Source organism: Podarcis cretensis, assembly GCF_951804945.1.
Source record: "Podarcis cretensis genome assembly, chromosome: 1".
In the NCBI taxonomy this organism is placed as follows: domain Eukaryota; kingdom Metazoa; phylum Chordata; class Lepidosauria; order Squamata; family Lacertidae; genus Podarcis; species Podarcis cretensis.
In genome coordinates, this window is record NC_137170.1 from 113,501,634 (window position 1) to 113,524,544 (window position 22,911).

General features: G+C 42.4%; 1 protein-coding gene across 1 annotated transcript in view; it reads right to left on the reverse strand.

Annotated features, from left to right (window-relative positions):
• LRP2 (LDL receptor related protein 2) overlaps positions 1-22,911 on the reverse strand; it is a 145,462-nt gene that overhangs the window by 50,014 nt on the left and 72,537 nt on the right. The window contains 18 exon segments of the mRNA XM_079974771.1: positions 197-316; positions 990-1,115; positions 4,315-4,557; positions 5,734-5,937; positions 7,606-7,895; positions 9,020-9,178; positions 9,585-9,750; positions 10,528-11,448; positions 12,234-12,428; positions 13,645-13,884; positions 14,717-14,930; positions 15,422-15,599; positions 16,564-16,673; positions 16,833-16,976; positions 17,870-18,036; positions 19,748-19,876; positions 20,798-20,975; positions 22,192-22,420. Coding sequence (XP_079830897.1) covers positions 197-316; positions 990-1,115; positions 4,315-4,557; positions 5,734-5,937; positions 7,606-7,895; positions 9,020-9,178; positions 9,585-9,750; positions 10,528-11,448; positions 12,234-12,428; positions 13,645-13,884; positions 14,717-14,930; positions 15,422-15,599; positions 16,564-16,673; positions 16,833-16,976; positions 17,870-18,036; positions 19,748-19,876; positions 20,798-20,975; positions 22,192-22,420 — 4,013 coding nt within the window.

The following is a 22,911-nucleotide window of genomic DNA, read 5'->3' on the forward strand; positions in this document are numbered from 1 at the left end:
GTTCCTCTCCATCTTCCCACTGCCTCTTAAGCTGAGGGAGAGGGGTCTGGTAGTGGGGGTGCAGAGCAGCACTGTCTTGTTCTTTGGATTTGACTTGCCAATGCCTGGCAGAAAGATTGGCCAGTCAATTAATTCATCTCGTTCTCTACTCAGGGCATACCTTTGCAAACGGCTCTGTTTTTAACTTCTCACTTACCACAAGAGGTAGGCTCATCTGAGCCATCAGCGCAGTCTACTGCTTGATCACAGTACCAATGAGCAGGAATGCAACGCCCAGAGGAGCAGCGGAACTCGCTGCTGCTGCAAGTCAGCGAAACTGCAAGGGTAAAGAAAAAACACAACTTCTACGTTTTGTCTTATTCTTTTGCTTTAGATTCCCAACTGTGCGGAGTTGTATGTCTTTTTTGTCCATGATTCTCTCTCTCTCTCTCTTTTTAATTATTTATCATTTTACATCAAATAAAAAAAGATATTGTTTCACATCAAATTTCAATACCCCGTTCCGACCGACCTCCCTTTCGGCGGTTGCTTAAATTTATAGTACCTTCACTGAATCTCCTTGTTTAAGCTTAATTATTAATTATCCCATATATATTAAAAACTGATTTTATCTCACTGCACATCTTTACTTTAATCCTGCTAAAAAAAAATTCAATAAATGAATTCAATAAATGATTTCCATTCTTAAGTTAAAGACTATCATCTTGATTCCTTAATCTTCCAGTGAGTTTCGCCATTTCTACATATCCCAATAGTGATTCTCTTATTTAAGGAGCTTCTGTCTTTTATTTAAATTCTGTAAGTTATGCAGTATAGCCATCTCTCCCTCCCTCCCTCTCTCTCACACATGTTAACTGTGTCTTTTTCAAGGCAATCCAAAAAAGCAAAAACAAAGAAGAGAAGCTACAAGAATGTTTGGCTTTTCACCAGAAATCAAGCCAGAGTCGGAGGAAATGGAGGAGGGTAATTGGGGGGAGCCATTAGCTTACCGCAGTGAGTTGGGCTCTCATCACTCATGTCTCCACAGTCATTATCCCCATCACAAAGATATGTTCGAGGAATGCATATGTTTGTGCTCTGACATTTTGTATAACCAGGTTGACAAGTACGGTCAGCTTTAAAGGGCAAAAAAAAAATATTAAAGAGTTTTCGATTTCTTTTAAAAATAACATGTTTCTGTTTTTCAAAAAGTAATTGCACACAGCCCTACTAGCGTTGTTCTGGGATGAAATTTTGAAAGGTACCCTTATGTATCTAGTAATCAATCCCAGACACACCTAATATGCCTTCTCCAAGACTGAGCTAATATATTCACTCTGAGGGCAGTAGTTTAACTATCTCATGCTCATGCTCATTATCTGTATGTTCAAAATAACTATTTTATCCATTGATATATGCTCACTATTTAAATCAGATATACATTCTATGGAACCATGATTGCAGCTTTTTCCTGCCTCTCTGCTTTCTGCAGTCATTTAGGAGAATTATCCAAAATGTGGTAAAAAGCACTTTTCAAACTGCATCTCCACGGAGCAGATTTCTATCTGTTAGACAGAATAGACAGGTTGTGCCTCATATCATGAGAGACAGAAACTAACTCACATGGCATATTTGGTCAAAGCTGGACAACTTTAAGTGAACCTAGCAACATTTGTCATCTGTCTATAATATTTGTATAGAATGGTTACATATATATATATCACAATCCTTTCTAAATTATTTGCCAGATTTAACTATGGATTTTCAATGCGAGTATTTAAAACAGTTATGTGAGTAGTAAAGGCTTGAGTCAGTTTTCCCTTGTAATAATAATAATAATAATAATAATAATAATAATAATAATAATAATTTATTTATACCCTACCCATCTGGCTTTGCTTCCCCAGCCACTCTGGGCAGCTTCCAACCAAATATTAAAATGCAGTAATACATCAAACATTAAAAGCTTCCCTGTATGTGTGCTGTATGTGTGAATCTGATCTTCTGTCTTCCTAAAGAGCATCTGCCTCTTGATTCAAAACATATATTCCTCCATCAGCTACAGCCAACTGCTCTATAAAAATGTCTTGGAACAACCAAGCAACAATTGGGACACCTGCTTCATGTTAATCCAGCATCACAACAAAGACCCTGGTTTAGCATTTAGTGTTAAGACCGGCTTATCCTGCGACTCACCAAGTCGCAAACAACCTCCCAGCAAGGTATCATGGCCAGAGGCATGCAGAAATAAAAAGCCTAGAGAGCCCCTCATAGCCCAGCCTTCAAGACTGGTAAACACTGCACATTTGGGGTTGAATAGTTTTAAGGGTCTATCTAGACTGCAATCCTAGAAATCATTTGTAAAGTTCATGCATGGAAAGGAACAGGATTTCCTTTCGACTGAATGGGCACACTATTGCAATGCACCTGAGAGACAGCTGCTAGCAAGGGGTGGGCTTCATGGCAAGGGCCTTATTCACCTTTCTCCTATCAGTCCACTGATCTCTAGGTTCCAAGAAAATTGGCTTATGCCACCGTAGCTACCAAAGGCACTATTTGTTTCTCTGGCAAACGAGACAGTGTTCCTTGACAGTTCCACCTCCATCTAGTAGAATTGTTATTGAAAATATGTGTCAAAGGTTTCACTGATGAAAACTCTCTCTGCTGGTCTTGCGATATAAGTAGAGAGAGGAAGACCGAAGACCCCTCTCCAGCACCACAAAACTCGTTCTCTGATCATTTCAGTCCTATGCACAAACTGTACAGCCAACAAAAGATGGCGTCAGGCCCACTGCACTACAGGAGCATTGCTGGCTACTGCTCCATCAGCAACCAACCAGAGGTAGAAGACATGAGGAAAACCCACATCTTAAGCACTTGGTCTAAAAAAGCTATGGGGCTAGGTACATTGGGTACATTAATCATTTCCATGAAGGAAATGCCAACATTCCCATTAATTTCAAAGAACTAACAAATTGGGGTGGTTATAAAATATGCACTAATGATACGCTATATGATTCAGTCTGGGACACATTATCCTTAACTGGCCTGGTTCACGTCACATTAAACTAGCCTATTTTAAAACATGATTCGACTTGAACAAGCAGTGTTGGTGCACACTTCTCTAAAGCTCTTAAATTGTTCCCTCCCCACTCCTGCCGTGCCCCGAAGGAAGCACACCAGAGGCTGGCTTTTCATTACAACTCTCAAACAAACCCACAGCTGGGAAGCCAAGGTGATCCACTGCAACACTGCTTCCAACCTCCATTGTCTGAGGCAAGAATGTTTCTGGATAGCAGTTGCTGGGAATCAGAAGTTGACAGAGAGCTCTTGCTCTCAGCTCCTTCTTACAAGTTTCGTATGGGCCGGCCACTGGACTAGATTCCCATTGGCAGGGCTCATCTTATGTTCTTAAAGTTTGTCCTTGATTTCCCTGCCATGGTTTGTCTTAGGAAACAAACCACAGTCACTGGTTCACAAATAACAGGAAACCAGCCCCTCATTTGTTTGTTCTCTGGCTCAGCAGGAAGAGCAGAAAAGGAAGCAATTAGGATCATATACGCTTATTTTTCATTCCTTAAACATAAAAATCCAAACCAAACCAATTCCCCCTCTCCTCCTGCCCCGAGAATTGCACAACAAATGGCACCATGAAATACTGATTCAAGTCCTTGCCATAATGTTCCATGGTGGCAAATGCAATAAATCAGTCAGTCTCAGGTGCCAACAGACAATCAAACAGCAGCCATTCAGTTTTTCAATGTTACTTGTAGATTTGACAGTGGTCTGGTTTCCACAAAACACTATTTCAAACTATGGCTCAGTGAGAACAAGCAAGCTTGCAAATACCCAGGAGAAAATCATGAGTATTTCACTCTTCCCTCAGCCCTGCTACTGCCATACTGCCAGAGCGAAACTATGGTTTGGCATGGCATTAAGTGCGAACCTGAACTCATGGTTTGTCCTGCTCCCAAAAACCCATGAGTTGTAACCAAGGTTTGCTCTTGTTTTACAGCTCAACAGTTTGCAAAAAAACAGATCCCAGGTTTGCATAGCATCAGGAGGACTAGCAGGAAAGGAAGCTGCCATGATTCTCTCACTGGGTACCTACCTATTTGCTCATTCTTGCTATGTCACAGCTTGGTTTAGCGTTACATGCAAATGATACCATTGTGTCAAAAATACAGTTTTTGCAAAGTGCTTTCTTCTTTTCTACAGAATATTGATTGATTGATTGATTGATTGATTGATTGATTGATTTAAGAAGTTGTTTCTTCTTCTGTAGCCTAACGAGTGAGATCCTAAAGGACAATACATAGTTTGTAATCAACTTACGGCAGTTTCTCTCATCTGACGTGCCATTATCATAACAGTTGTTTACACCATTGCAGACGTATTCAAGAGATATACACCTTCCATTACTGCAAGTAAATTCTGTGTGGGAGTCACAAGTTCGGAACAAGCAGCCCACCTCATCACTGTTGTCTCCACAGTCATTGTAGTGATCACAGCGATAAGCGTAGGATACACACCGCCCATTGCCGCAGGTGAAAGCTGTTGGCTGACAGGTATGAAAAGCTGAAGGGAGAGAGGAGGCGACAAAGCAATGTCACTGACAGAAGAGAACCTGAAGGCCTTGACAAACACATCAAAGAAATACACACACACACAGCACTCGGTTTGTTTTACCTGCCAGGGCAAACACGGCTGCAAAACGGACTGCATGTAAAATAAAATACACACCTTGAATCAGTCAGATATAGAAGGCAATGCATTTCTTTTTGTTTCTACATGAATGATAAATTTCCAGACATTTCAAACCCCTGTGAACCCTTTTTTGCCCTAAATAAAAATGTAATGAGCCAGAGAGAAGTTCAAATGGAAGGGCATGGAGGGAGAGAGTAGATTGGAGTGCTATAGCTAAGACAGCAGGGCTGCAAACTTGAATAAAATATTGGGAGGGAGCAAGACCCACCCCAAATAATCAATCACATGACACGGTGCAACCACACCATTTGAATGCCCATCAACTTTGGCTGGGGCTCAAATATTTTATTTGGGGCTCCTATGTAAGACACTGCCCTAAAGTTACAAGGCCGCGTTGCCATTAAAAAGTCAATGGAAAACACGACTTTTATTTCACTTCGTAGATCCACTCCCAATTCTATAACTGAGTGTTACAAGAAAAGGGTCTTCAGATGCACCCTCCCCTTTTTCTCCCTCCTTGCTTGCTCAGCATGGAGAACCGTCCTACCAGGATGGATTTATGCACCCAATGGATTTCATAGAGGGGAATGGTAGCTTAGAGTCCTAACCCTGCAAAATCTTTGAGGAAGAAACAGTCTTAAGAAATGTTTAATTGTTAGTGAATTATTTAAGGACATCTTCTACTCCAAAGCGCTTCTCACCCCCAAGTCTCACACATGCAGACTTTTTCTCAATTGGGCAGATACTTCCCAGCCCTTCTGAAAAATCAGTTATTTTTCTCTACACTGTTCAAATTGAACAAGGTAATTTAGTTTCAACGTTGCTGTCATGTCCTTCATAGTAACCAAAGGAGTCTTTTAGCTGTTCGTTTTTACACTAAAAGAATTACATTCTGAATGAGATCAGCTCTTGTACACAGCCCTCTTCACAAGTCCAATATTGACCAAACGAATATTGGTTATTTCTCAAACTTTTTCCAAAATGTTTCCGCTTCCCACCCCCAAATCAACAGCAATTAGGTGAGAGCTTGATTCGATCAGTGCTTACCACACACACTTTCCAGTTCGTCACTGCCATCCCCACAGTCATTATCGTTGTCACACTTCCAGCGTTCTGAGATGCACTGGCCATTCAGACAGGTGAAGAGCCCTTCTCCACACCTTGTGCCATTGTCCACGATACAATGCTTGTTGTTATTGGCTAAATACCAGTGTCCTTCAGAAGGGCACTGACACTCGGCACCAGTTGGACCTGTATTTAATGACAACAAGAAAATGATAACAGGCCAACATCTCTACACTTTCCCCAGAATGTTAGTTCTCACACACACACACACACACACACACACACACACCCCTTCCTTTACAGCACAAGGAACTCCATCCATTAACTTTGTACCCTGAAGTACAAAGCCACTTTTATGATAATGAGTCCACTGCAGAGTTAGGGGTTTCAGGACTGCAAATATTACAGTTTATGTCAGCATATAAGAAGGGTCTCTTCAGGTCTTTTGCTGCTGAACGTAACATGGCAGCTGTGCAAAGTTAAGTTTTCAAATCTGCTTAGCACTAACTGAGTTCTCCTCCATTTGGAACCAGTGGGAATTTAATCACTGGCTTCAAAGCAGACATACACAAGACAGCAATTTTGGAAAAAAAACAGAAAAATGTTGATGTCGTGGGCTTATGACCACACTGGCGTTTTCACCCACAATGGTGAAACTGGAGTACAATTTTGAGGAAAATAGCATCCCCATAATAACAATCAATCCTTCTTCAGACCAATGACATTTTGAGCAGCTCAGAGCTGTAAAGCACAGAGGACTGTGTTCATACCCACCCACTACTGTCACACAGTGCGCCTGAAAAATGGCTCCTGCCTGCCCCCAACTCTCCACAGTGGGTTCCTAAGGCCAGTGCCCCATCATGAGAAGAGGAAGGAATTACTGACTTGCATCTGCTGTGTGGGTGTATTACAACTGCTTTGAGGCATTCCAGCAGTCTCAGTGCACACACTGTATCTTTGAAGCACATTGTTTCCCTCAAAGAATTCTGGGCAGTGCAGTTTACCCCTCATGGAGTTACAATTCCCAGCTATCCTTAATGAACTACAGTGCCTAGAATTAAAGGTGTACTGTGTGCCCAGCCTAAGTGAATGCTGCATTTTCCCCTGACAATGCAATAAGTATTGTCTGGAAATAGGAGACTGGGAGAAGCTGTGATAGCCATCTTCAAATATCTAAGGGGCTGTCACATGGAAGAAGGAGCAACCTTGTTTTCTCCTGCTCTGCAGGGCAGGACTCAAACCAATGGCTCCAAGTTACAAGAAAGGAGATTCTGACTAAACATCAGGAAGAGCTTTCTGACAGTAAGAGCTGTTTGACAGTGGAACAGACTCCCTCTGGAGGTGGTGGGCTCTCCTTCTTTGGAGGCTTTTAAACAGAGGTTGGATGGCCATCTGTCATGGATGCTTTAGCTGAGATTCCTGCATTTCAGGGGGCTGGACGAGATGGCACTTGGGGCACCTTCCAAATCTACAATTCTATGATTTTATTCTCAGCGCTAGACAGTATGCAGGTTCAATCCATGACAGCTCCATGGATATTAAAAGGATCAGGTAGCAGATGATGAGAAAGATCTCTGCCTGGTATGCTGGAGAGATGCTGCAAGTCAGAGCAGGGAATACCATACTAAAGGGGCTGATTCAGTATGTCTAGTTTATTATTTCAGCCTCAGGTATGGTTGGGTTTTGCCGTGGCTTGGCTTTGTTTGTGCCAAGTGATAAGGTGGTCCAAGCCAAAATTCCATTCGTGTGCAAGCCTTTAAAATAACAATTCCTTCTGCCAATCAGACGTTTTGCTGAAACCCAGTACTCCGCTACAACGTGCATTTTAATTGAAGGCACCATGAAATATCTTACCTGGTACACAGATGTGACTACAACCGCCACTGAACTGATTACAAGGATTGGTGCACTGCTGTTGCTTGCTTTTGGCCCAAACGTGAATATCCATTGGTCTGGAGGGCAGGCTCGAGAGCATAACCTTCTGATCCGACCCGTCATATTTGTTGGCGCGGTAAATGCTTCGGGTATTCCAGTCTGTCCAGTAAATGTGCTGATCAAAGAGGGTCATCGCAAATGGATACAGGGCAGTGCTAATAATAATTTCACGCTCTGCACCCGTAGTGGAGCTACGCTCAATCCTCTGCCTAAAACAAGAGGACATGTTAGCGTTTGAACACAAACCATGAGCCTGTAGCATTCCATGCAACTGTGAGTGTCTACAGACCCCACTGGGATGTTGAAAGATACAGCCCAGGTCTTTGTTAAAATTGTCAGTCTTTAAGATGCTGCAAAACTATCCATTGTTAGTTTCAGGACTCTCCTGCGACCTACATTCAGTGGTCTCCAATCTCTTTTCCCCACAGACCACGTGAAAGTCGCTGAGACTCTCCAAATGCTTTTTTCTGCCTGCTGTGGGAATTGCAATGAGCTGCACTAAATTCTGGGTGGTTTTTTAGAAGTATTTTATGGCTTCTTTTATTTCTTCTATCTTGTACTTCAAATTCCACAGACTGCAAATTGTAATACAATACGATAATAATGTTAAGAAATAAAAAGAAGCCACAAAAACGCAAAAAAGGCCATTTAATTCATATTAAATGTTCTGTCTCTCACCTTCAACCACAAATCCACAGCAATGCCATGCGTCACCCAAATGAAGCTCATGGACCATAGTTTGGGAGCCCCTGCTATAGCCATTACACGAGCATTTACATTAGGGCTGGGTGATGTATCGATACATCATCCAAAATTGGTTTGTAGTCCACATAATGGCTTCATAATATTTGACATGGTGATATATTGCAAATCACAACGTTCATGTGCTATGTAAAAAAAATTGTGATATGAGAAAAAAAAAAGTGAAATGGCTCATCACTTCTCTCATGATTCCTGAACTATAAAATAACAGCTGTAACAATATGCTAAAGGTAACTAAAAATGTATTCGTTTTAGACGCCTAAGTAGCCTAAGTAGCAACTGCTGCCAGATCATCTCTACTTGGTGACATCCCTATTTCAGACACTGTGATATATCCATATATCGTGCTGTTTAGCTGATCATGATGTTGAAAACCAGATACTGCCGAGCCCTAATTCACATTATTAACATTTCTAAAACACTTGGAATCATTAGTATTTACTCTGAATGCAGTTTCTACATTAATAAACAGCTGCATATTATTTAAACCAAGGACCCTATGCAGCCATCTGACAGAAGTTGAGAAAGCCTAACAGTAAAACATGCAGCAAATGGAACACAAAATACGTACAATCTTGCATCAGCCCAATACAGCTGCTGTTCCTCATAGTCAAGGGTAAGTCCATTTGGCCATACTAAGTCGGTGCTTACAATGGCAGTCCTGAAGTTACCTCCAAGTGTGGCTCGCTCTATCTTAGCACTGGAACTCCAGTCGGTCCAGTACATGTACCTGATCGACAATACAGTTGACAATTGGAAAAGGAGTCAGAGACAGTAAAATAATTCATTTTCACCTGGAACAGCAAGACACCTATAAGTAAGAAAAGGAAGTGGGGGGGGTGTATATGGGGTGGTGGATAAAATTGCATCTTCTTCTGTGCCTTGGCTTGGAGGATAGGCACTACAAGTCCCATTATCCTTGGCAACTGGCCCTGCTGGAGCTGATGGAGGCTGGAAGTTGGAAAATCACCAGTTAAGGGAAGGAGGCCCTAAGCAATCCTTGGGAAAGGAGAAGATCACAAAGAAGAACTGGATATATTTTTAAAAAAACTCCCATATTAATGCTAGTCAGAGAGACAAGAAGCTATACAGAAATGGGCATCCCTTTTTCCATCACACAAAAAATTATAACTTACCCTCTGCAAGGATCCAAGACGATGGCCCTTGGTCGTGGAACACGGGCCACCACAGAGCGATTAGAGCCATTCACAGCCATTGAACTGATAGTCTGATTTAAATAGTCACTGTAATAAAGCCTGTTGCTGATCCAGTCAAAGGCGATGCCATCCGGAGTTCCCAAATCTTAAGAGGCAGAGAGCAATACAATGTAGGGAACAAATAAATTCCTGCGTGAAAACCACCATAAGATGCACCAAAAACGCTCTTATTCAACAGTCTTCAATGGGACTTTCGTTAAGCTATTCACCATGACCCCCAGATCACTTTCCTGGTCAGTCGCTGACAGTTCAGGCCCCATTACTGTACCTGGGAAGACTGCTCATTGTAATCCCCTCTCGTTTTTACCACCACAAACAATTTGGTGCCGTCACCAAATTTAGATGCCTCACACTAACCCCTACCACAAGATCATCTACCCCAGAGCTTTCCAAACTTTTCAAGTTGGCGACACACTTTTGGGACATGCATCATTTCACGACACAGTAATTCGGTTTTGCATCATCTTGTGATTGCAGTAATTCAGTTTTACTAACAAACCGGAGGTTCAACTAACCCTTTCCAGCCCCAGGAGGAGTGCGGGGAGCGTTCGTGTGACACACCTACACACTGCCTTCGGAGCACCAACATGTCACGGCACAGTTTGGAAAGCTCTGATCTACACTATCCATTTATTCCTCTTCTATGCTTCCTGTAGGTTAACCAGTTACTGATCCATAAGACCTGTCCTCTTATCCCATGACTACTAAAGCTTACTTAGGAGTCTTATCAAAAGCTTTTTGAGTGTCAAGTATATAATGTTCACCCGATCACTCTGGATCACTTTGAACTTTCACCTGAGTAAATATTTATAAGACTAGGCTGCAATAAAACTCCTGGTTTCTGATGTTTAATCATATTTACCTGATGCCACTACAGTAGGGTTACCCGTTCCTGAGAAGATATTAACATAACTGATTCTTCCTGTGCCTGCAGGAGAGCTTTGCGTAAAGTAGATCACATTGTTCACACTGTCGTAGTCCAGAGCTACTGCAGTTCTCAATACGTTCATTGTACGAAACGGAGGGCTGTGATTCTCAGGGTCCAGATGGATGCTGCTAATGGCGTTCTCCAAAGCAAAGATCAGGTAGTTGTCCGTCGAGACAGAACACCTCTTGCCGTCGCTTTCTAGGAATCCAAACGCACACCCACATTTTGGCGCTTGCAAATCAGGTAATGCAAAGCACAGGTGAGAACAGCCTCCATTGTTCTCCAGGCAGGGGTTGTTGTTGATGTCGGCAGGCGACAGCGACTGATAATGGCTGTTGTAAATGGTAACATCCCTCAGCCAATCAATGTTGTCTCTTATAACTGATGGCGGCTCACTATTGCCTGGCTCTTTGCTGGCTTGGAAGATTTTCTTCAAGTTTCTATCCACCCAAATCATAGCATTTTCAAAAATAGTAATGCCGTAGGGAGTTGGGTAACGGCTGCCGTAGCGGACGATCTCAGGCTCTCCACCGTCATGCGGGATTCTTGCAATCATGTCTAAAGAATCGTCCACCCAATAAATGTATCCATTGCTGTGATCTACTGCTAAGCCACGTGGGGTCACAATGCCTTCAGAGACCAGCACAGTCCTGTTAGTGCAGTCAAGAAGGGCACGTTCTATTTTGGGGTTCTGTCCATAGTCTGCCCAAAAGAGGAATCTGTTTTTGGGGTCGACTACAATATGCCTCGGCATATCCACAGTGGTTTTAAGCAGAACGCGGCGATAAGACGTATTTAAACGAAGAACTTCTACAAATGTCTCAGTCAGGAATGCATTGGTAAAATAGAGATTTCCTATGTGCAATGAAATAAAACAAAGCACTAAAGTCTAGTATGATAACCTAGTACAGAAAGTATATAATTTTTCAGGATGGTCCTGTATTGTTCTTGATTTTAATCAGATTTTTCTTATTTATTCAAGGTGTTTATTTCAACCACTTTTTAGGGTCAAACTCTTACATCAGTTTCCAACATACTAAAAAAAGGTGTTACATCTGAATACCTAAACCATGGTTAACGGATGCCCACAAATCATTTAGGTTTGAACTGGATTTGCAAACTCTGTGGTTTGCATGATTAAATTTTACATCTTTACTCAGCAAACCATGGTGAAGGCAGTTTCCCTGGCTCTTCCTGAAGGGTTGCAAGCAGCTATACTTGTGTCTTCCTACACACATCCTTCCAGGGCCAGCCTTAGATTCACAGATTTCACATTGTTTCACTTGAATTTCCAATTGCCCGCATTCATATGTAATGCTAAACCATTTATTAACATTACAGGAACAAGCACCAGTGAGTCTCAGGCTCCCCTCCCCCTTCTCCTCTGTAGGATGGATCCTTATTTGTCCCCACCACTGCGGGCCAACTTTGACAGGTGGGCAGGACACAGTTTGGGCGAAATAGCCTCATGGGTCAAACTGAAACCTTTGCCATGCTACATGTCTCCCTTAAGCTGTAGGTTTCCCATCCCTGCTTTAACGGGTCATTATAATTATTCTTCATGTTATTTGATTCTTGGCGTAAGTGCTTCTGAAAGATAAGTATTAGAAACAAGTTTGTTAAGCAGCAGTAATACTGACCAGCTACCCAATCAATTGCAATACCACGGATTCCATTGAGTCCTATGCCATCTGTGATGACGTTCCCAAAATAAGAACCGTCTGGCTTGATTTTACGTATTGCATTCTGAGACGGAGTGCTGCTGCTGCTGCTGAAGTCACACCAGTAAATGAAACCAGAAGGCATGTGGACATCCACATGTAGCACGTTTCTCCCTGAAAAATAGTGAGTAAGGAAGCAGGTCGTTTAATTCATTGTATTAAAATGCACTGCTTAGGTAATGGAAAAGCTAAGGTCCCAATGAACCCTGACACTGTCAACAACTCTGAGGAGCCCACCGTTCAAGCAGAGCCTCTGCATGCCAGCACTCCAGTCGTGGCACCAGAGGACTCCATACTGGTTGCCTGAATTTTTACAGCTATATCACGGACCACAAGGTGGAAATCCTCAGGAATACAAGAGCAGAAGAAACAATGAGCCAGACGGGAACTCCAGAGGCACCAGAAAAGTGCCCAGCTAGTCAAACAAGGCTTCTCAGAAGGAAAGGGAAGTCTGTGTAAATGCCTGTGCAGATCAGGGCCTGGCTGACAGCCGGAAAAGGCTGTAGCATCTACCAGTGTTTCCAAATTTGGGTCTCCAGCTGGTTTTGAACTACAACTCCCATCATCTCTTGGTAGCAGGACCAGTAGTCAGGGATTACGGGAACTGTAGTCCAGAAAGAGCTGGAGACCCAAGTTTGGGAAACACTGGCCTAGATCCTATTTAATAAGATCTCGGTCTATGTCATTCCTGGTGCACCAGCTCTCCTGGGGCTCTCTTCTGGAAGTCTTCCTTGTGTTCAGTCAGCACCTGAGTTTGTACCCTTTACAGACATGCTGACGTGATGTTCCACAGAGAGTATTTAACACCTGAAACCACTTAGCAAGGTGTTTTGTCCCAATAACATGGACAACTTCCACTCCAATACTTGTGGCCTCTGTAGCAATTGTGTAGAAACTATGCATATGATTGGTGAGGACATTTAAAATGCTACAGTAGAGAGGATGACCCTGTGGCTCTCCAGATATTGTTGGAATACAACCCCAACCAGCATGGCCAGTGGTCAAGGAGAAAGGCAGTTGGGAGTCCAGCAGCATCCCTGTGTTATGGTCTCCCTGTGTAGCACTGCTGTACAATTACTAGAATCTGAATCTGCCCTCTGTTCGTTCCCATGTTCCAGGCTTCGTAGATTCTAGATTATTTTCATTGAAGGTAAATTGGCTTAAATCGAAACACTTCTGCGTAGCTGGTTTGCGCACCTGACTTTTAGTCTCAGGACATTAAATACACGCGTTTTACAGGAAAGACACAGAAGGCATTATCCATCTGCAACAGTAGATTATGGCATTAAGCATAAAAGGATTTTGCTCGTCTCCTGTAATCTCAACCTACCCCTTCCTGCCATGGGGACCATGGCTTCAGAATGGTCAGATGCCTCTAAGCTAAAGCCTTTAATTGCAGACAACATGGAAACGACGACAAAGGAGCTGTAAGGGGAGCAGGTCCTGTTGTCCGGATTTAACCGAAACCCAGTAGCACAGGCACAAGAGAAGCGTCCACCAGGCACAGGCAGGCACAGTTGCTGACAAGTCCCAGGGTTGTTGCTGCAGCCGTTTGAGGAACCAGCAGAATCTATAAAGCAGGGAGAGAGAAGAATGCACAGGAACCAACATTTAACAGTGAGTCGTGAGCACCCTGAAGCAGTAACAAAAAAGGGGACGGCAATCTTGGATTGTAAATGAAATAAGAACCTTCCAAAGCTACTAGTAAAAAAAGAAAACGTATTTTTTAAAGAAATCCAAAAGTAACAACAGATTGCCGCAAGTGAATTAAACTCCCACTATATGGACCAACTTGTTAACAATAAACATGTATGAGAGAAGAATTATATTTGGCAATTTGTAACCTAGGGCCGTGGTTGTGAAGTTCTCTTCTCGGGGAAGCCCATTTGGAAATCTCTCTACCTGTCCTTAGTAAAAAGATGGAAGCATAGCTCGTCAGGTGGGCCATGGCGCAGTGGGCTGCAGGAGTGTTGCTTGAGGCTGCTATGTTTTAAGCAAGTGAGATTTTTTTTTTTTTACTCTGATAACTTTACTGGATTTGATAGGGTGTTTAAAAATAAAATAAAATTGTAAAGTTCCACAAGAGTCAAAACTGGCTGGTTTGGTTTGATAAAAGCTTTTAAAATAAACCAACGAACGGCAATAAATGTACAGCTGAAATGAAAAGTTCTTCCTTCCAATGCCCCAGATCAATCTGGATAGCTAACCTAACCCCAATCCAGTAATCTGACGCTTTTACCTGCACAGGTAAAAAACCCCTGTAGTTAAGACTTGTTTCCTCTGGATTTTTGTTTATTTAGCTATTATTTAAAGCATTATACTTGGTGCTGAGGAACAAGCTCAACAGCAATTCAAAATTAGGAATTTGTGAAACCTTCTCACAGGTGACATCTTATACTCACTGTCTCGATAATACACCCGGAGGCATTTCAATCCTGAAACATTGTCTCTCAACACCACTTTGTTTGCTCCTGTGGACTTGTCAACCCGCTCAATGACCTCATAATCCCGGTCAGTGTAGTACAGGAAAGAACCATAGACCGCCACTCCCCACGGGTGAGAAAGGTGAACAACCAGCGTTATCCGATTAGTGCCATCCACGTTCCCTCGTTCAACCTAGGAGGTAAAGGACGTGGACTGTATTACAACTGACTGCGAAGTCAGATCTCTGTCCACAAGAATTCCATGCCTGAAATTAAAGTATATCAAGGTCTGGCAGTTAATTTTCCACCTCCCTCCCAGTTATGAATGGTTTTCAGAAAAACCCAAAAGTCATCCCAAATAAAAACCATTTGGATCATATAAACAGAAGTGAAAGCTCCACTGGATACCATGGGACTTAATTCCGTGGGTAGACATTCACAGAATCGTTCTGCTAAGCATTCCTATTAACTCTAGAAATTAATCATCCGCTAAAAATTTGCAATGCAGAATTTATTCCAGAGCTACCCGAAGCTGCACACTAAATACTTTGTGATGGATCAATCTCTTCCCTCCTCAACGTTAACCACCTCATCATTTCTGTTTTAAACTCATAACTCTTTGGCTGTGATAAGTAGCAGAAGTCAGACACACAAACATACCCAAGTTTATATGTGCATACATACCACTCCGGTGCTTGTGACTGGCCAGTACAGCTTTTGTTCCTTGATATCAATGGTGATAAACTCCACATGGTCCAGATTACCAGTGAAGAGGGTTTGGATACCTGAGCCATCCATATTTGCACTGCCAATCTTGGCTGGGACCCCACTGTCAGTTCCATGGTCCGTCCAATACAGCTTCCTGCAATGTAATGTTATTTCAATCATCAAGCAGGAAATGAGGGTTTTCAGTAACCAATGTGTGTGTGTACGCATTTAGAGGTCTGGCATTCTGGTTGCAATCCTATGCACACCGACCTAACAGCAGGCTCCTATGGCCTCAGACTTTCTTCTGAGTAGGCCTTCATAGAATTGCTTTGTGGAATTCTTATTGAAGTGTGTATAACAACACTCCTCATTTTATATTAGTACAAAACGACGTGTTTTACTACAGATGGTGTTTGGACATAATGTTAAACCGAATGGCTTAGTGTTACAACAATTACGAGCCTCAGTAACCCTCAGGCTTGTTGGCTTCCGCTTCCTTCTCTTGGCCACAAAGAGACCGGAAGCTTCCTCAGTTTAATGTGCTGTTTAAACCCGAAACTGTGGTTAAACTTAAGTATGGTTAGTTGATGGGACGGTGGCGCTGTGGGTTAAACCACAGAGCCTAGGACTTGCCGATCAGAAAGTCGGCGGTTCGAATCCCCGCGACGGGGTGAGCTCCCGTTGCTTGGTCCCAGCTCCTGCCAACCTAGCAGTTCGAAAGCACATCAGTGCAAGTAGATAAATAGGTACCACTCCGGCGGGAAGGTAAACGGTGTTTCCATGCGCTGCTCTGGTTCGCCAGAAGAGGCTTAGTCATGCTGGCCACATGACTCGGAAGCTGTACTTCCCTCAGCCAATAAAGCGAGATGAGCGCCGCAACCCCAGAGTCGGTCACGACTGGACCTAATGGTCAGGGATCCCTTTACCTTTACCCTTTATGGTTAGTTGAAAGAAGCCAGCTTCATAAACTGTGCTTTGGAGTTGGTTTGTCTCAGCTAGTCTCAGCTAATCTGGAATCCAGTGATCAGGAAAGCAGGAAAGTGACCTCCCTGGGACACAAACCTGGTAGCCAGGAATATAAAACCTTGATAGAGCCAGAAACAATTTATTGAACTTACCCGTGAATGGGATCCAAGGTTATACCAACTGGACTTCCAGATCCTGCAGCAGTACCATCATTGGTGATTAGTGTTTTTCGATAAATTACTTCTCTGTGGAGCGTCAGTACCTACCCAAATGAACCATATGGCACAGAAATTAAGGAAGGCACTTTAAATCACAATTTGCACACTAGTTGGCACAGCAGTGAACCTGTAACTTAGCTGAAGTGTTAAACCAAATATTTTTTAATCCTAAAATTGTTATCCTGAAGATAATAATGGCTTACCTCAATGGATTGTGTGGCAGGATTACTGTAGTACAGATTTCCAGATATCCAGTCTAAAGCAAGGCCCATAGGGGAACCAACAATAGATGCTGGGGCAAATACTGTCCTGTTTGTTCCATCTGACTTCACTCTATGAATTTCCCCCTGAAGATAGAAAAAACAAATGCCAAGAGTAGAAAAAGCATGAATGTCTTGCACATGTGCATTGTATAGTGTTACAAGCTCTAAGGAGGAATATTTGGATCTACTACAACTTGAATGTAAAATAGAACCAAATAAAATAAAAGCCCTCAAATTAGACACTTTCTATACATAGAAGTTTGTCCCACTGCACAAGGAAGTGTATTTAGGATGGCAGCTACTGTCTGATAAATGAAAATAAATGTGCCGGTCCTAAACAGTGATATGGTAAAGAATCAGAGTAGAGAGAAAAGGAGGCTCCAAATGCAAAGAATCCTGAGAACCGCAGTTTACCCCTCACAGAGCTACATAAACTACAGTTCCCAGGATTCTTTGGGGGAAGCCATGTGGTTTAAATGCTAGTCCTACTCTGTGTAGACCCACTGAAGCTTATGGACAGATCTAATTTGGGTTCGTTAATTTCATTGAGTCTACTCTGAGCACGACTTAGCTTAATGCAACTCATTGTGCATGAATGCAACCTTGATATAGTTTGCCACCATAGGGGGCTCTTTCAGCTAAAATATGAGTTACAAGTGCAGTTAATAATAAATTTTTTTTAAAAAAAAATAAAAATTGCAGGCCTGACATTTGGCAGCTCTTCCAAACAAGCCAAATAATGAATTAGGCTTTCGTAATAGATTGCAATGAATGACCTGCTTCACAAGATGGTGTTTGCCTACCTGCCAAGCGCAGGGTGGCAAAACAGGCAAAGTACAATAAGCCATTTGGGGCTGCCCTGCAGATAGAAGTCAGCATGCCTATCAATGGGCTAAAGCATCAATTCCTTACACCAGTTTTTACAAAGCAGAGCGCTTCCAACCAACAGCTATACAAAGCAACTGCATTTTACTTACTGGATTTTCAACCCAGTAGATCATCTGTTCTGAGTCGTCAAAGTCAACATCATATCCATTCTGCACTCCTGCTATTGGAACCATTGCATCATTGGTCTTTTCCTCGGGGTTCAGAGAAATGCCGTAAATTATGTTATCTCTTACGGCTATAAGGAACGGCTCTTCAACTACAAAACAGCATGATAAGCAGCAAAATTTTATTCTACTGTATTTATTAAAAAGAAGAAATTGTAATTCTCTGGCTTGTTAAATTTTGGGGGGAAATTCAGCTCATTGAAACACATGTATGAACACAGTAGAACGTTTTATACCAGGTCAGATTATTTGTGCATTCAGCCCAGTATTATTGGCTCTGACTCACTGGCTCTCCAGGCTCTGCTACGAGGTATTTTTATTTAATTTTAATGGAAATGCCTGGGATCAAACCTGAAACCTTTAACATAAAAGGTGTGTCTCTCCACCACTGAGCTTTGGTCCCTTCCTATAAGGCATCCATGTCATCAAAGCACTAATTTTGGAGCAGTCCTCTTGAAATCGGCATCCAAGAGAGACTCAATTCTTTGTCACCTTTGCAGCTACTCTGCGTTTCAGCAGCTGTTGCCCTATTTTTTGACTTGCAAGCACGAAGTCAACTCCAATAGCAGATACTTTCCTCTCCCCACACAGCCCTTCAGAGATCAAAGTGTGGCCTATCACAGAGGCCTGAAATGTCCTGAAATTCTGAACCGCTTGCATATTAAGAGAACCGGACCAACGTATTACTACACAGCTCTACTGTTTAAAAAAAGGGGGGTGGGGAGCAAAAAAAATGGTTTTAACAGCTTCACAGTGAAAGGAGGGAAACACAAAAATGTTCAAGGGTTGCATATCATGGATCAGACTGCCATGCGACGATTAAAAAACAAGAAAACAGTGCTGCTTGGGACTTTGTGCTTTTCTGTCATCGTGACGGTTTGCAATATTGGCTCCACCAATTAGCTGTGTAGACTTAAACAATATCACTGTGGTGAAAAGAAAACAATGCAAGCAAACGCGACTCAGTGCAGTCGCTGAAAGTTTCTTGTTGGCAAGCTGAACTAAACAATGTCAGCAAGGATTACAGCCCCAATCAATCTCTGCAGGGGAAAAGGTCAAGCCCACCCCACCCCACCCCCATTCTTTCCAAATCCTGAATGAGAATGTGTAATACTTGTGTTTGCTACGATCTGCTCTTCTCTGTTAAAACCACTGTGCAGTGCATGTTAACTCAGAAGCTGAGTCCTGCTGGGCTGTATCCAAAAGGTTCTTTCCATCAGTGGAAAGAAGTCCTTCTATCATTTCTTCCATTGAGGAAGCTCATTGTCCCAGAGAAAAGGGAACCTTAGGCTCCTAACCACTGTTTCCAGAGATGCTTAGTCCCAGGTATGGAGGCATAGGATTGCAATGTTAAGCATCCTGTAAGGATGCTCAAATCCCATGGGAATCTATCCTATTTAAGTCTCATGACCCACGGCCTGCCCGAGCACCTCCAAGGAAGTTAAGTATTCATGTGCATTATCAAGTCCAATTGACTGAACGCTTAACATTTATCATAATACAGTATGTTTTCAGTGTATAGCAGAAAAGTCTACAGAACGTGGAGTCCTACACATATTAAATGCATGTAACGCAAAGTTTGAAATGTTTTCAAAATACATGCCTACTGATTCAGGTTTGGCGGTCTAATTTTATAAACTGCATTTGCACAGTGTTTCCTGAAAACGATAACAACAAAATCTGGGAGATTTGCTCCCCTATACTCTGCTGAAATACCAGACGGGGACTAGAGAAGTCTTTCCCTGATAGTGGCATGTTTTGTGATTTTCCTTTTCTCTCCAGCTACAGTTCCTGTGACCCCACCTCTCATGCAGTTCACATGATCAGGGGAGAGAGTCCAGCCAGATGGGCAGGCGCAGGAGTAAAACCGTGGTCCTGATGCAGAAAGCAAGCACAAGTGGCTGCAGGGGGATGAGCTGCAAAAATTGATACCTGAGAGAGAGAGAAATAAAAGCATTGATAAGGTAAATTGGGAAAAAACAGAGAAGTAGCGTGGCATGATATGAAATGAGGGAATTAGGCAAGACCACTGGTTTGTCACATCTGGCTTTTTACATCAAGCTAAGACTAGTTATTGATGGTGTCGCGGTACTATGTCCCAGAATCTTGGTTTGCATTGAAAACCTTTATTTTTAGGTTATACTCGATGGATGGAGTGAATAATGTTTATCTATAGCAGACAGACGAAGAATTTGAAGTTCTTTAGCTTCTTACCTCCTCTCTCTCACTCTTAAATATTTTTTTATTCCTTTTTCTCTATCTCTTCCCCTTCCTTTCTCATTTTAGTTTGGACAAAAAAGGATATTTGACAATAATCTTTGCATTTTTCTTTATTAACCCTAATAAAAACCTTTTTTTAAAAAGAAAGAAAAGAAAACCTATACTTTTAGATCAACAGTAGGGATTTGCGAGGCAAGCTGCTTATGGGGTCCTTTAAATAGGTCTGTTTTCTCTTAACTCCTTGTACTCATGAACCTCACCCACGCCAATCATTCAAAGCATCCTTATACCGCTTTAACAATCATGGCTTCCCACAAAGAATGCTGGGAACAGTAGTTTTCTAAGGGTCTCCTAACAGTTGGAGCTGCGCCTGTACATGAAAAAAATAAATAAAAAATAGATGACCTGACATCATTGTGACATCAGGGGACTGAGAGATGGACAATCCCACCCACATGTCAAAATGGCCTGCAGGGGCTAGACCCTCTTTCCCACCCCTGCTTTAGCGCTGTGGCCCTGGAGAGTTTGCCCAATATCATCGCTGGAAGTATCCAAAATATTCTTGATGTCTACTAATATTTACACTGAATGGTTTTGCTTTTCTGCTGCAAAATCGTAACTGGCTGAGCTTACCGGCTGGTTGCTTCACGGGATGAACTGCAACAATGCCCAGAGGCTGGTGGATATTATAAACCATCACAGTTTGATTTCTTCCATGCCACTTGTTGGCTCGAAGTACTCGGTGGGTGTATCGGTCCGTCCAGTATACAAAATCTTCAAAAAGGGTCAGCGCGTGAGGATGCTGCAGCACCTAAAAGAAGGGCAAAGGGCTCGGTTTCATTTTAACACTGTTGCTATTACAGTTGTTACTGGTATCCAGAATAAGTGGCACAGCACAGAAATCTCTACATCTACTCTCAAGTGTAATTTCTCCCACAACCTGGTGAAATATGAGAAATAATGTAAGCATTGCTCCAGGCTGCAAGACTTTTATATGCTAAGCACAAAGGTGGAAGGACCCATTATTGCCAACAATGGAAGAATGGATGTTAAAATTAACTGACTTGGCTGAGAGATGTTGACATGTTTAATTAACATGTTTAATCAGAGAAAAGCCATTGTTAACATTTGTTAAAGACTGGAAACCTCTCATTGACCTGTTGAGTGAAAAAGAAATAATGACATTTGGATTTGAGGACTGAAGATGATGTTTGTTTATAGAAAGTGGCTTTGTTGGGTCTCATATTGGAGGGGATGAAGTGAATATTGTTAATAGTGGACGGACGAAGAATCAGGAGTCCCTTACCTTCTGGATTTTATTCCCCACTCTCTCTTTTAACCTCTTTTCTATTTCTTTTCCTTTATTTCTCTCTTTCTCCTTATTTCTTTCTCTTCCCCTCCTTTTTCTTTATGTTTTTATTGTATTTAGATCAAAGTCTTAGTTTGGATAAAACAGAGGAAACAATATTTGATACTGTTTTGTTAGTTTTCTCTATAAACCCTAATCAAATTTATTCCGAAAAGAAAAAGAAAGAAAGAAATCATATAAGCCTCACTCCTCAGTTTTGCTCTCTTGTGCTTAGATTGAATAGTTCTCTTCTTATGAAAGCCATGTTTTGGGGTCCCAAAAATCACGATACGGTGGGATGTCTGAATTCTGCAAATGTGTTAAGTCTTTTTAAGTTCAATAGACTTTGTCAGCCTTAAGCCAACACCTACAAGACAAAGTTGCCCTATGTTCTTTCTCTCAAAGCACTGCATCCCATACAGGAACTAGACAGCAAGCCACAGGACTTTTTTTTAATAAGTGACTTTTAAGCAATATATTGTAGGCTAATGGCTTCAGAAATCTGTCATGGTGCAGTGGACAGGTGTTGGACTTGGACACAAGAGTTTTGGAGTAAAGTCAGGAGATTGGGACCTGCTGCCTCACCACAGAAGAACACAGAAGCCATTTGCACCATACAGGAATCCATGGTCACACCCTGCGCCCCCGGCCAATTTTCTTGTTTTTTTCCTTTTCATACCAAGTCACTTGCCACCACCTGGCGCCTGTTGTTTCCATTGTAATCACAGAAATCAATGTATTCGAGATAGGCGTCGGCAAAATACAGCAGCTTGTTTGGGTAATCGATGGAAAGTCCATTGGGCCAATAGATCTTCTTACTGACGATGGTGGTTCGTAATGTGCCATCCATGCTTGCTCTTTCGATTCGGGGATTCCGGCCCCAGTCTGTCCAGAACATCACGTGAGCACTGTGGAAAACAACTGATTAACGATCGCAGGAACAATGGTACCACTGGTACAGTCTGAAATGTCAAAGGATCTCATTCACAAAAGCCGCTTTTGGTGTATTGAAAGGTGCTATAGTGTAATGGCTAAGAGAGAGAGCCAAGGGCCAGAAAGTCCCTGGTTTGAATCTTGCCTCTGCCAAGAGCTCACTTAGGTGGCCTTAAGGCAGGCCAAGCCCTTGGCCTTAGTCCCCTGCCCAGCTTTCCTTGGGGCCCAAATGGGGCTATTTTCTCCCTAATTTCTCTATTTTTAGGGCAGAGTTCAGACAGCCCTACCCAGAAACACTTGTCATCACACACTGCCCCTAGTTTCAGCCTTGAAATCAGCCTCGTCAGGGCTTCCGAAATGTAATAAGCAACCATATTAATTAAATGAGACTTCGTCAAGATGCTTGCTGTGGTTCCGACACCAATACATTTCCACCCAGACCTGAAAAAAGTGGAGCTGACTGCTT